This window comes from Poecilia formosa, unplaced genomic scaffold, assembly GCF_000485575.1.
Source record: "Poecilia formosa unplaced genomic scaffold, Poecilia_formosa-5.1.2 Scaffold106, whole genome shotgun sequence".
NCBI classification, from domain to species: domain Eukaryota; kingdom Metazoa; phylum Chordata; class Actinopteri; order Cyprinodontiformes; family Poeciliidae; genus Poecilia; species Poecilia formosa.
Window position 1 is genome coordinate 598139 of NW_006800045.1, and position 14062 is coordinate 612200.

The window sequence follows — 14062 nt, forward strand, 5'->3', positions numbered from 1 at the left end:
TATATATTCTGTAAAACAAAACAAACCTCAGCAGTGAGGGACAGAATACTAACCGGCTCTCCTCGCTCGCCGGGGATTCCTGGGATGCCCCGAGGGCCCACCATGGTAGGGCCAATTGGACCTCTCTCCCCCTGATGCAACATAAAAACAGATAAGAGGGAGAGAACAAAAAGCACCGATGAGTTCAACAGAAAACAATGGTCCAGTGTGAGCGTACGAGTGATTAGCAGGTTTTCAGTCAGTGGCTTGTTCAAGGAAACTGGTGCACTGCCAGTAGGGTCAAACACTGACAAAGCACAACGAGGCAAATAAATGCTGCCCTGAGTTATTAATGCTGCTTCCAATAAACACGCATCGGAACACACACTGCATTGCAATTTACTTTTTATTGGGCTATATAGTTGTAGTATTGGGCTATATAGCTGTAGTAGAATGGTCTGGACCAAAAATCACCTACGATAGGGATGTGAACAAAAAAAAAGGAAGCTACAAATCAATGGACAAAGCTGGTTGTGTGAGTTTCAGTGCCTTGCAAAAGCACTCGCACCCATTTTTTTTCACATTTTGTCAAAAGAGCCACAACTTTAATGTAGATCATGGATGGATGGTTGTTTCCATGTGACTCTTATTTAAATGAAGTAGAAAGGATTTAGACGAGAGGAAAGTAACTGCAGCTTAAGCAGCAAGAGCTAAATAAGTAAACTACAAATCGATCCAGTTTCACCACAGTTATTCAGATCTTTGTATGAATCAGTTGGATACAATCAAGCATTGTCAATACTTTTCGAAGGCACCCTATATTTCCTTTGTAAGCCTGTTCAGGTGTTGCCTTTGGTAACATTTTGGACTGGTGGGCCATTTTAGTTCTCAATTATCTATTTTTTAAAATTCTGATTCTCCCCTCCCAATGTCTTCCTGCAGTTTTCCCATTTGCAGCATCAACGTGACTGATGATGTAGAAGTTATAAATGTCTTTAAATCGTTATTTATCACCTTCCGTGTCCCTTTTGCAGGAGTGAAGATCAGTAAAGACAAAAGATATTTTTTTTTCGTCAGTGTAGCAGAAAATAGTGTCTCCATCTGAAAGGTGCGTCCATCACAGGCACCCGATGCGCCCCATCACCAGCTTGCTTTATTAACTTGATGATGAACCAGACAAGCCAGTCACACTGAGAGCCCTTCAAAGTGCCAATCAACTTGAGGCAATAGATGGCAATCGAAGACGACGAGTGGAAAAGGAAGAGGACAACAAAGACAGGAGGAACACAAAAAGACTGTAATCTTTTTATATCAGTCGTAACATCCTTCCTCCACTCTCAGGCCTATTATTAGATCGTGTCAACTCCAACTTCAGAACCAACGCTATTTTTGGCGCACCAATAGACTTCTGAGATGTGTTTATCCTTTGTCTTTTTCTCCCTATAAATAATTCATGTACTGTAGGTGTAGAATCAGATTAATCCACAGAGAGGAGAGTCACCTTCTGTCCTTGGAGTCCTTCAGGGCCTTTAGCACCAGCCAGTCCTTGTGGGCCAGTCAAGCCGGGGGGCCCGTCGGCCCCTCTGGGACCAGGAGGACCAGGGATACCAGACGCTCCCTGTTTAAAAAAAAACACAACCGCAGTTCACTGTGGATTTCAGGTTTTGTGACTTCCTGAGAACGGGTGACGCTGCGAGACGCAGTGATGATGGATGAATATGTATAATGAATAAAAATGATTAGATTAGAAGAAGATACTTTAAGATTCGTGTCCTGAATACTCACCCTTTCACCTTTCTCTCCTTGAGCTCCTTTAGGTCCAGCGGCCCCGTCAAACCCTCTGTCTCCCTACGTCCACACATTAAATGTTTTAGTTTAGACATCTGGATTATTTTTCAGTATTAATGAAAGCATATTGCCTTATACCTTGGGACCAACTAGTCCTTCTTTTCCAGGCGTACCAGGCGCCCCAGCAGGTCCGAAGTCCCCCTGGAAACACGAACAGAGCAAAAATGAGCTGCAGGAAATCCTTATTAAACACCTTTGGATCTTTTTTTTATGTGCAGATATCGCTCATACCTGTTCACCTTTCCTTCCTGGTAAGCCTGATCGTCCATGAACGCCTGAATCCCCCTGAACACACAAACACACCGTTTAGTTAAATATGGAAAGATGTCAGACAATTAAAATAACAAACATTTAATTTAAGATCACTGTTACTTTTATGTAGACCTCTAGACAGAAATAGAAAAGGTTTATTATGATAGTGACATTTTTGCAGTTATTATCATCATTGCCGACAGATACAACTAAATTACAATATTATCAAATTCTTAATTTATTAAATCAATTTACTCAAAAAGTGAAAGTTACATATGTGAATTTAATTACACACAGTTATACATTTTAAATGTTAATCAAATCTAATAAAAGACCCTTTAAATTTTTAAGTATTGAAAAAAATAAATAAATAAAATGAGGTTTAACATAAATGTTCTGGTATGGCCTAGACTATCATAGCATATCATGTTTTCCAGCTGACAGTCACTGACATCAGCCATTAAAAAATGCCACGCCGCATTGATTCATGCTAACATATCTCTAAGTATTGAGTTCATGGACATACTTTTAAGTTGTTCAACATTATTAAAAATCTTTTTAGACCAATTAAAAAAATCCTTTATGGATTTCTCTTATTTAATATTTTAATTCTCAGAAAAACTGATTTTTCCTCTAGTCATAACAAATAACAGAAATAAACACACACCCCCTGTGTTTCTTTATATGTGAGTTAAACGTTTTGAAAAGAAATAATAAAGACGTTCATCTTTGATGATATTTTCATCTATTGAAATGCTCCTGTAAAGGTTCACTCATGCATTATTCTACACATCCGGTTTTCATTTCCCTGTCTTAGGAGCTAACCTTTTCTCCTTTGGGTCCATCAGATCCACAAGCGCCCTTGGGTCCGCGGTCGCCCTGGAAACACAAGAGATCATCACTGACAGACATAAAAGGCATGCAAGACTTTAAGTGGGGGTGGGGGGGAATAAATGCACCACGGCAGCTGAGCAGAGAACCCATCTGGCTGGAGGGTTCTCTTACTGATCACTTAGGTTATTCAGAATGGACTTCCACAAACCACGGACATAAAGCGACGGGGAGCTGGATGAAGTTATTTTATAGGTAATGTGTGTTCAGACACTCAGGACACGATAAAAGCATGATAAGAAATGCAGCCGTCTAAAACCCAAAGAGAAACTTGATTATATTCAGCACGGTTATAAAAAATGCAGACAGATGGTGAAATCCTTTATATTTCCATGGCTCACAGGGCGTTTGTTTTAAAACTACATGGTGAAGTAGTAGTGACACGTCTATGCCTGGTAGTAACAGGCATAGTGCTCTTTGACAGACATTTTCTTCTTCGTCTTTAATAACCAGTAACTCTTACCTAAACTGTAAATGAGACCATGTGCGGTTTATGCCGATGTCTCAGAGGTTAACGCCGCTTTCAAAGCTCACTGTTAAGAGAACTGCAGCATCTTCGAGTCACCCAGTTGCCATGACAGCCATTACATGATTTATGAAAGTCAACTGGGTGTTCGGGGTGTATTGTCTGCAACCAAAACCTCAGGTGAGTTTTGCTTGGACCAAAGAATGAAGATGCGGATGACAATCTCATGCTAACTCGTCAGTATGCAGGACAACATGAGACGCTGCTGGCCGGTTTCTTTCTTCAGAGCAAAAGGCTCTGGGAACTTTTTAGAGGCCAAAGAAAAATCAATAAATCAATATTTCAAGATGTCTGTAGGTTTAAAATAAAAAAAAAATCTAACTTTTTGTACTCCAACAAAAAACAGAAAACGCGTGTCAGTAGATGTCTCTCTCGGGACATCAGAAGTCTGTGACATACGGCCAAATCAGCTTGGAAATTATTCATCGGACACAAAATCAGACTTCTTCCACTGCAATTAATGTTCTTGAGATTGGAGTCTCTACAGGACAATAGCTGTCAGGAAGCTGAAGAGAAGGAAGTAAAAGAGAAGAACCCCGAACAATGGATTCAGGATCTAAAAAAAAAAAAAAAACTGCAAAAAGTCAAGATCAGAGATCCCTCAGAGAAATGATGTTCCAACATTTTGAAATGTTAAAAAGAGAAGAAGAAGCAAAAGAAGGAGAAGTGCTCTGCTACGGGTAAAAATGGGTTGAAAATAATAAACAAAGGGATTCCAATAAATGTGATTTTATTAAAAACAAAACCATTCTAAACTGGGATGACAATGTGACTGCATGAAAGGTTGACACTTGACAACACCTGATTGTTAAAAGGGGATTTAAACTCTGATTAAACCACCTCCAAACCCTTGAAGCAGCCATCACCCACGGCTACTGGAAGTTTGAAACCGCATAATAAACAAACACTCAATGCAACGCAGACAACTACAATACCTTGATTCCTCTCAGTCCACTGACACCAACTTCCCCCTTGTCCCCTTTACGGCCTGCCAGGCCGTCTTTTCCAGGTAAACCCTGGAAGAAAGACGACAAGACAGAGTCCAGCGTGTCTGATCTTAGTGAAATATGCACATACAGAACATGGAGAAGTGGGTGGAAATATGTACCGATTCGCCAGGCACTCCAGGATCGCCTGCCTCTCCCTGCGCAGAAACAAAGAAAAACTAAATTTACAATGACAAAATCCAAGGCTTTGCGATAGGCAACATTATTACTAAACGCTGTGACGATGATGATACTTATTAATTAACATTATTTATATATATTTTTTTACATTTCTTGTCATCGGCATTATAGACACACCCTGTTTGGAAAAGTGGTTGCCAACATGTGCCAAGGCAGGTTTGCTCTACAGAAAGCACATTAGATGTGAGCCTAACTGCAGGATTGACTTTATAAAATACAGACTGCATCCAGCAGGGCACATTAATATAATAACAGCCTGTGTTTCTGTGACCTTCAACTATTTGGTGTGTGTGCATGTTGGTGCTTGTGTCTCTTAATCTTAAAAGCAAGCACATTTGAATACATGGCACTTACAGTCTAATATGCTTGCAAGAACTGCATCCTTCTTGTCCTCAGTTAAAAAAAAAATATATATATATATAACTACTGTCACTGGACATGTGGTGCAGCCCTAAACGCAGTTATGTTTTCAACAATGTCCTTAATTAACTGTTGAAATATTAATATATGTCACTGCTTTAGTAATACGAGTTCCCACAGCTTAGCTGATTTAAAAAAATGCCACTGCAGAAATGTCTGTATCAGCATAAAAACTCAGTTTTTCAAGAGGTACTCGTTGATTTTTGCCTTTTCTCTGCATGTTGCCAAAATAAAACTTGTTACTAAATCAAATTCTGAATTCATCTGTGCTTTACTCCTTTGAGTTTTTATTCATTCTGCTCTGATTTCCTTTATTTATTTATTTTTTCAAATCAAGTGTTCTGAAATTGATGGTTTTTATCAGTCTAAACATTTTTCTCAGACAGATTTGGTTTTACTAATTAAAAATGATGTCACTTGCCTTCTGTCCACCGGGGCCTCTGGCCCCTGGGAAACCAGTGGATCCTCGCTCTCCGGGTTCTCCTCTCAGACCCTGATGACAAATATGCTCACATTGATAATCGGCACATTTCAGCATGTAAACTGCACAAATTTTCTTCCTTTTGCCGATGGTTGATCCAAGTTATTTAACTAATTGATACCTGAATAATCCTCATAATTTCTACACACATGCTGTGGAGATGAATGTCATTGTATCCATCACAGAATTTCAAAATTAAGTGGACAAGTTTGAATTTGTCTGGGATTTTCTTTAATCTATACACAGCCACATTGATAAATATAAGCTAAAATATATACACACCTCCCCAAACGTTTTCACTAAATGTCCCTCAGCAAATTCCACCTGAACAGCGTGTATTTTCCAGCCGTCAGCAAGTTTCTGGATATTCTACCACCCTTCTTATCAGAAGGGGAGAGATAATCGAAATTGGTTGGTGTTCTGGGACATACCTGGCTTTTTAAGAAGACTACCTTTTTTCAACAGGGTTGATGAGGTCAGAGTTTTGGGACGGTTTTCCCAGATGTCTGGCTTTTCCAATTCAAAAACAAATTTTACATCTCCGTCCAATTGCAACACCCAACTTTGTCCCGTTTCAATTAAATGACCTTGTCAAGTGAAAAGAAAATGGATGTTCAAATGTTCAGAAATATCCAGGAACCTCCAAAGCTCTGCCACAAACAGAAACCTGCTGCAACACCTGTCCCTGTTTACAGTGACACAGATTTCACATACGGAGGGAGCTGACAGAGCAGGATGCTCGGTCCCACAATAAAAACCTTAAAGCTTCACTTAAATTTGCAGCTGCCCACATGGACAAACCAGCTACATGGTGGCTTGGTAATATTTGCTCTCTCTGCCTTGCAAACGTTCTCTAAATCTATCAGGTTAAGAAAACGCCAGAATCCTAAAATTAATCTCTTCTCCACTAATCCTAGTGGCTTATGTCTTCCCATTTTAGTAATTTTGGAGAAAACTCCAGTTTTTTTCTTATATCAGTGTTGTTCCATATTTTCTCCGGTTATTTATGACTTTCTTTGTTGCTATAGTACTTCAGAGATCTTACCCTTCTCCATAGTGACCTAATTGTACAACAAGATCATTTTGATCCTTTGTAAAGATCTAAAAATTAGGGGTTTGGTTTAAATAAACAAGAAAACAAAAAACAACAAAACAAAGTCTGGTTTCTATGCAACCTGTACATTTAAGGAAGTATGTATATATTTGCACCCTCGTGTCTAATTAAAAAAATCCACATTAAATTCAAGCTTGTGAACCTAATTCTTTCTTGTTTTTTTTTTAACATGTATTTTGTTTCGTAATCATTCTCACACATAGTTAAAGAAATTAAACTATCGATTTCCTCCATCAGTGTGTGCAAACCTTTCACCAGAGCCGTATGCTCCATGTTGATGACATTACATTGCACACATTGTGAGCAAATTAAAAAACTCTGTAACGCTGACAGAGCTGTGAATCAGAGCGACCATCTTCAAACTGCTCATATTAAACACCAAACAATCGATTCCCCTCCACTTAAATTTACCTGCTCTCCCGATGGACCCTCTTGACCTTTCGTTCCTTTTTCTCCTTGACCGCCTTTGACTCCTCTGTCACCCTGAGTTAAACAACAGCAAAATCCGGCGCTTATTTTCTCTGAATGAATATTCGCTTAGAACAATGTGCCACTGGACGTCCGCTGACCGTTTCTCCTTTGTTGCCCTTTGCTCCAGGTGGTCCTCCCACCAGCACCGTGTCCCCCTGTGAGCGACAGGACAGGCTGTGAAAGTGCTGTTTCGTCCCCCACAGAGGAAAAATAATAGTGTTTATCCTCGTTCATTTTCTCGCACTCTGTGATTGTTTCACATTTCGGCTCATCAGTATTCTGCAGATTCATTACATTCACCCAACTTGATGCGAGAGAAAGAGCTCCATCAAATCAGGCGCTGCTATTGTTTCCCAATGATTTCAAATGCATAAATAAAACAAAATACTTTTTGCGAGAGAGTGAATGGCAGCAGCGCTTGCTGCACATTAAAATGCACAAACCTTATCTCCTTTCTCACCCGGGAGTCCGCCGTCTCCCTGTATAAAAAAATAAAAAAAAGAAGAAAAAACACAGATTAGGTGAAACGATTTATTGGTGTCTGTAAATTTAGTTCACTGTTTTACACGAAGATAAAACTCAAGATGAAGAAGATGGACTACCTGAGGATAAGTGAAAATGGGAAAAGAAATGAATAAAAGAAAATCACCTTTTCTCCTCGAAGACCTCTAATCCCTGGTGGGCCCTGATTGTTGGAAAAACACAAACACACGTTATGTTTCCATGTAAAAATGACTACTGTATGTCTGCTTCTGCCACTAAGAAATTATTTCTGTTCTCGTTCGACAATAAATGACCGGAAATTAAGGGAAGACGCAACATTGTGAGCCCTTAGAGCGTGTGGCTGATGTGATTTCCTTCTTCCCTAAAAATCGCAAACACTGAGAGAGTAAAAGACACAGTGAATGATATGTTTACAGTCCAGAAAACATGTTGTGTCCTTGTGAGAAAGGCTCTTCATCTGTATAATCATTAGACAGATGCTTCTTTGCTTCCATTATGCCTCCAAACAAGACCGTTTCATGCTTTCAGAAAGGAGAACGAGAGTGCTGAAAGCATTTCAGAAAACACCCGGGTGGTCCGCATTATGCTCCCGAGTGCCACACGAAAACAGAAACTTCTGATATTTACCGCTGGTCCTCTGTCCCCGTCCAAGCCGGCTCGGCCCTCCTCCCCCTGAGACACAAAAGGCAAACAAGGCAGAGTTAGTTTTCCATCACCCAAATGTAAATTTACTCTTCAGTGCAAACACACACTGTTACAGTCCCCATAACTGGCTTCTTACTCTGGGTCCTGAATCTCCCCTCTCTCCTCTGGGACCGGGAACTCCAACACCGATTTCCCCCTGGAACCAGAAGACACACAGTTATACCTTTAATAAGCTCGATTGGCATTCCTGTAGTAAGACAGAGGTAGCGCGCTTGTGAGCTGCAAAAAAAATTACCTTGTCACCTTTGACTCCATTAGTACCAGCAGAGCCCTAGAAATGAAATATATATATTATTGTATTACACCTGGAATTAAATTGGATACATTGTAACTACTTTTACATCTGGCAATATGGTTAAATTGCGACGAGTTTATCAGATTTGTAATAATTTAATTTGGACTGAATAAGAATCTGTGTGGTTATATATGAATTGGCCCTATTTGCCTTGTTAAATTCCTCGAGGATAGATTTGTTGGTGCTATAAGATGAACTGAAATAAACTGAGCTAAATAGAAAATATATATTCACCTTATCAATTTAACGGAAGACATTTTAGGAAAAACTCTGCACAGAGTGCTGTCCATACAATCACAATGAAAACTATCAGAACAAGTAACAAGACAGTAAGTCTACAATGAATCCCAGGAGCTCATAAATAAAAAAACAAAACAACAACAAAAACAACACTATTAGTGACACCACAAATCAAACGTCAGTGTATCAGGCTCAGCCAGAGCAGGAACCTGAGACACAAGCGTTTCCAGAGGTGTTATAAATAGTTCAGTCACATTGGCAGAGACGATTCCAGAGCTTACGGGCTGCGACTAAAAACAGCCATGTCAAATCTATTTCATAACTGGCAACTAGGAATTTGTAGAAAATAATTGGTTTTGATGGTCCCACGGGTCTGGTATGTGCACGAGTGATAAAAGTTCTCTAAAATAACGTGGCGCTGTGAATTCTTAAACAGGAACCAGTAGCAGGAAGCTAAAACCAGGATTCTGTTGTACTGCAGTAGCTCTGCTAAGAAGGCCAGATTTTTAAAGGTTTGAAGACAACAAAGTAAAACCAAAGTTATCTCATCAGAGGAGATGCCAGGAGGTTAATCGTACTCTCATGACCATCCAACACTGTTGAATTTCCAAATAGAAGAAGTTATAAGCTGCATTTACTAGCATGAAGGAAGTTATTCTTCATCTGAGATAATATGTGTATTTTTAGTCATAAAGACTAAACTGAAGTAGGACTGGGCCTGCATCACAGGGAAACATGTAGTTATAATAACAATAATGCTGCTGTAATTGCAATTGATCCACTTTTCAATTTACTGTCCAACACTAAGCAGATGTATTTGCTACAATAGAAAAAAATATCATTTAATGACCAGCAAACCAATGAAAGGAATGTTGTTTTCCAGAGTTAACAGATGTAATGAAAATATGTTGGGGCCTAAAATAAAGCCTTGGGGCCTTCCAAAGGAGAACAGCGACACTGAGGACAAGAGCATGTAAAAAAATAAAAATTAAAAATAAAATAAAAAATCAACAAAAAATTAGTTTTACCTCAGTTTTAAAGCTGCAGTACATAACTTTTGGAAAAATATGTTTTTTACAATTGTCACTATGTCCTGGCGGTATGAGACAAATCATTTGTGAAAAACAAAATCAGGCTCCTCTGCATCCTCTCTGTTGACCTACTGCCATCTGCAGAAATACAGGTCGGAAACAACCAATCAGAGCCAGGAGGAGGGTCTTATCGCTGTCAGTCACACTCATGTAGGCTACAATTAGATTGGCAGATGCAGGCAAAACAGATCCCCACTTCCTGGTTTAAAACTTTCAGACGCTCATCACAAAAGAGTTCTGCAACGTTAAAAATGAACTCACTGGCTGCCCTGCAGGCCCAGAAGGACCAGGAGGTCCAGGGTTTCCTGCACGGCCAGCAAATCCCTGGAGGCCCTGAAGAGAGAAGCATAACTGTTCCAAACTTTTCCCAAAGCACGGCACAGATAAACAAAATATGGCAACTGTCCACAAACCCTTTCTCCTGGGGGTCCAGGAGGCCCTGGTTGTCCACTTTCTCCTCTTATACCAGGCAGTCCGGGATCTCCAGCCTTCCCTTGGGGGCCCGGTGGGCCAGCTGGACCAGGAAGCCCCGGATCACCCTAAAATACGGTGACTGTTTTTTTATGCTGTGGCACATCCGGTCAGTTGCACTGACACTGCCTATTGTAGAGATAAACTCTTAGATCTTCCTCAGCCGTAACGCACCTTTAAACCCTGAGGCCCGACTCGACCGAGTGGACCTGGCTGACCAAGGCCCTTCTCTCCCTGCAACACAGATTTTTGTTGTTACTTTCACTGACAAAGTGCTTTGAATTCAGATGAAATAATTAAAATGCATAGTAAAAGATGAACCTTATCTCCTTTAGGCCCTGGTGATCCCGGTGCTCCCTGCAAAAACATAAACAAGATCACGTTGTAGAGTTTTAAATAAAACAAGACAGCAAGAAAAACAGCAATAGACAATAAAACAGAGGTTTAGTAAACGATGACACTTTGACCTTAAAGTTAAACTGTCCTTTCATTGTCTCTTATATGTAGTTAGTTCATTTTTTTAATGTTCATATTTGTAGTTTCTTGCAACTCCTCCGCAACGGTTTTCTTCTTTCATAAAGTCGAGATTTGTGGAGTGCATGACTCACAGTTATCAACTGATTCTCCAAACAGTGCAAAGATAATTTCTCAGTGGGCAATATTTCTGAATAAATGTTCTTTTCGCATCTTGGAATAAATGAACCAAGACGTGATGTTTATCATTTTCGTTGTTCACTCTGATTCATTACAAAAACTGAAGATGAAACTCAAAATTGAAATCATGAACAAGCAGTAAAGGCTGATTACTTACATCCTCTCCTTGCTCTCCTTGCTCACCAGCCACTCCCTTACATGATGACAGGTAACACATTGTAAAAAAAAAAATGTTATGAGAGAAAACACACTGCTCTGTTCTGTAACTACACTCACACTCTCTCCTTTGATGCCAGCAGGGCCTTTGTCTCCCTTGTTGCCCTAAAGCACAGAAGTTCACAAAGAGAGACGCTTGAAGCTTGTTTTGTGTTTTTGACTGAGAGCGAGCTCGTTTGGTCATGCTCACCTTCTCTCCAGGTAGGCCTCGCTCTCCAGTCGTACCCGGCAGCGTCACACCCGGAGGACCCTGCAGCAGACAGAATCAGCAGTCAGCTGCAGTGAGCTACTGTTCTTATTTCTAATGAAAAAAAACAAAAAAAAACAGCTTATTTGCACCTTTCATGCCGACATAAACAGTGACTCACCCTGTCTCCTTTTGGACCAGCAGGTCCAGCCACAGCCTGGAGGAGGGAGGGAAGAAAAATACAGAAAATGACTATGATTTCTTTTTACAGGAAAAAAAAAAACAACAAAAAAAACACCTGCTATTGTTATGATAAGTAAATGCATAACAAAATGCTCTACCATTAAAAGCTTCAACACTCATCAATATCCTCTCTGGCTCCTTGTTATTTTCAAGGATATCCAATAAACGCAATCTCAGCCTTGCTCAGAGTCTAAGGTGTTGGGAATTGACATTTTCTGGTTGTGTATGTAAGTCACTGTTCTTAGCAGCATTATATTCAATGGTTTAAAAAAAATCTACCTACAAATAAGCCCAAAACTATTCATACCCCTGGCAGGTACAGATTCAAATGAAAGAAACGTCTCTCAAAGATGATTTAAAAAAAAAACTGATGGCATGTTGCTTCACTGTCTTTGGCTCCAGTTCTTTAAAGTATGTGGACCTCTTTCCCCCCCATCCTAATCTTTAGCATTATCTCAAATGTTTTTTGTGGCTTTGGTTAGGCCGCAGCAAACATCAATAAGACCAATATTTGGCTAATTATAATCCAGAGAAACTCATTCTGGCTTATAAATGATGGAGTACTTATAAGATGAGCATCTAGTTCATATATTCAGGAATTAGAAAAAAACTTAGAATCCAGAGAAAGCTTATCTGGAGAAACTACCCATTACATTAGATCAACATTATCAGAACAAGGATCCAGAGAAACTTCAAATAGTTTATAGATGACAAACTGCTTATTCTTAAATGTGAAGTTATAATTTTTTTTTATTTTCATTTGTCTTCTTTTGCTCTTTCCTTTGGCTTGTTGTTTTGTTGTATTTCCTTCTAATTCATGTAAAGCACTTTGATTTGCCTTCTTGCTGAAAATGTGCTGAATAAATAAAGTTACCTTACCTTACTTAACACCTTCATTAAGAAGGTACATGTTGATTAAATTAATATTGAACACTTTATATATATATATTTCTGTGTGTGTGTGTGTGCGTGTCCAGTGTAGGTACTTAGAGTGTTTTCTCAACAAGGCTCTCAAGGTCTGGTACATCCTTGCTTTAAATATCTCATGCTCTTCTGGTAAGGAAAGCTCTAAGAAAAAATGCTGGCTATCCTTCCACAGCCACGTTCTGTTTCAGCGAGAGATGTTCTTTCAGAGCCGCACTTTGGATTTGGTCACAATTCACAGTTTAATAAAATGTTATTGATGCCAAAAGCTCTGGTTTGTTTTCTTGGTTTTAGGATGAGGCTGAAAAAAATATGAGGACAATTTAAAAGTGTCTGAAAACTGCCAAAGATGTCAACAACAGAAGTTTACATGTTATACAAAAAAAAATAAATAAATAAATAAAAAAATATTCGCTTTGGTTAGAGCTAAGAGCTTTTCTCTGATATATATATATATATATATATATATATATATATATATATATATATATATATATATATATATATATATATATATATATATATATATATCAGTTGAGAAATTTCCATTTCTTTGGACAAAGTTTTTATCTCATCTTATCAGTTAATTACGTGTTTATACGAGTATATCTGAGGGATGATCGTAGCAGCAGGTAGATGTGGAGCAGATGCTGCCTGGTCATTTATCAAACTGCTGAACTCGCTGACAGCATCACCGTTGCTCTGTCCAAGGTGCTGAACCTGAGGCTGTTAACAATGGGGGAGCTCGTCGAGACACATGTCACCACAACTCATGTCAATATTATGAACAGCAGGACATCTGTTGAATGGTGGGGCTGCTCACAAAACACAAAACTTGCATGAGTGAGTGTGAGTGTGTGTTTTCTGGAAACATTGTAAAGCAAAAAAGATAAGAACCAGCAGCTCCAGGTCAGATTAGGTTATATGACCACATTCCATTCTATTTTATTCTACATATTTATTTATTTATTTATCATCAAAAAACCTAAAAACAGGATTTTATTAAAAAAGAAACACAATATATTTTACTCTGTCAACCTTTGAGAACCAGATTTAAACAGAGATGTACATACAAAAAAAGAAAACTACAATAAATGCATTCAGGACAAAAACAATTACCATATATGTTAAAATATGAAAAGCAGTACATGTTTTCAGCTTATTCTGCGCAGCTGTGTTTTGCATTGATTTAGACGTTGCATTCAGTGCAACTTCGATGCTTTCAACATTTCCAACAACTTAATGAAGCCGTAACCCAAACCGTGTATGAATAAATTATGTGCTCTAGAGCTGAAATGTTAGCTTGGAGTTTCATCTTGCAGTTGTGATGAATTTACATCCAATCTTAAATTCTTACATGTTT

The 14062-nt window shown here is 39.0% G+C and overlaps 1 protein-coding gene across 2 annotated transcripts in view; it reads right to left on the reverse strand.

Moving 5' to 3' along the window:
* The window catches only part of col7a1 (collagen, type VII, alpha 1), a 69640-nt gene that overhangs the window by 5268 nt on the left and 50310 nt on the right, over positions 1-14062 (reverse strand). For both annotated transcript variants that reach the window (XM_016675130.1, XM_016675131.1), the window contains exons 88-111: positions 11714-11749; positions 11536-11595; positions 11406-11450; positions 11287-11322; positions 10797-10832; positions 10650-10709; positions 10418-10543; positions 10266-10337; positions 8614-8649; positions 8455-8514; positions 8301-8345; positions 7819-7854; positions 7613-7648; positions 7268-7324; positions 7110-7181; positions 5525-5596; positions 4605-4640; positions 4432-4512; positions 2905-2958; positions 2059-2112; positions 1906-1968; positions 1765-1827; positions 1481-1597; positions 54-131 (exon numbers count right to left, since the gene is read on the reverse strand). In XM_016675130.1, the coding sequence (XP_016530616.1) occupies positions 54-131; positions 1481-1597; positions 1765-1827; positions 1906-1968; positions 2059-2112; positions 2905-2958; positions 4432-4512; positions 4605-4640; positions 5525-5596; positions 7110-7181; positions 7268-7324; positions 7613-7648; positions 7819-7854; positions 8301-8345; positions 8455-8514; positions 8614-8649; positions 10266-10337; positions 10418-10543; positions 10650-10709; positions 10797-10832; positions 11287-11322; positions 11406-11450; positions 11536-11595; positions 11714-11749 (1431 nt within the window). The remainder of the gene's footprint in view (positions 1-53; positions 132-1480; positions 1598-1764; positions 1828-1905; positions 1969-2058; positions 2113-2904; positions 2959-4431; positions 4513-4604; positions 4641-5524; positions 5597-7109; positions 7182-7267; positions 7325-7612; positions 7649-7818; positions 7855-8300; positions 8346-8454; positions 8515-8613; positions 8650-10265; positions 10338-10417; positions 10544-10649; positions 10710-10796; positions 10833-11286; positions 11323-11405; positions 11451-11535; positions 11596-11713; positions 11750-14062) is intronic.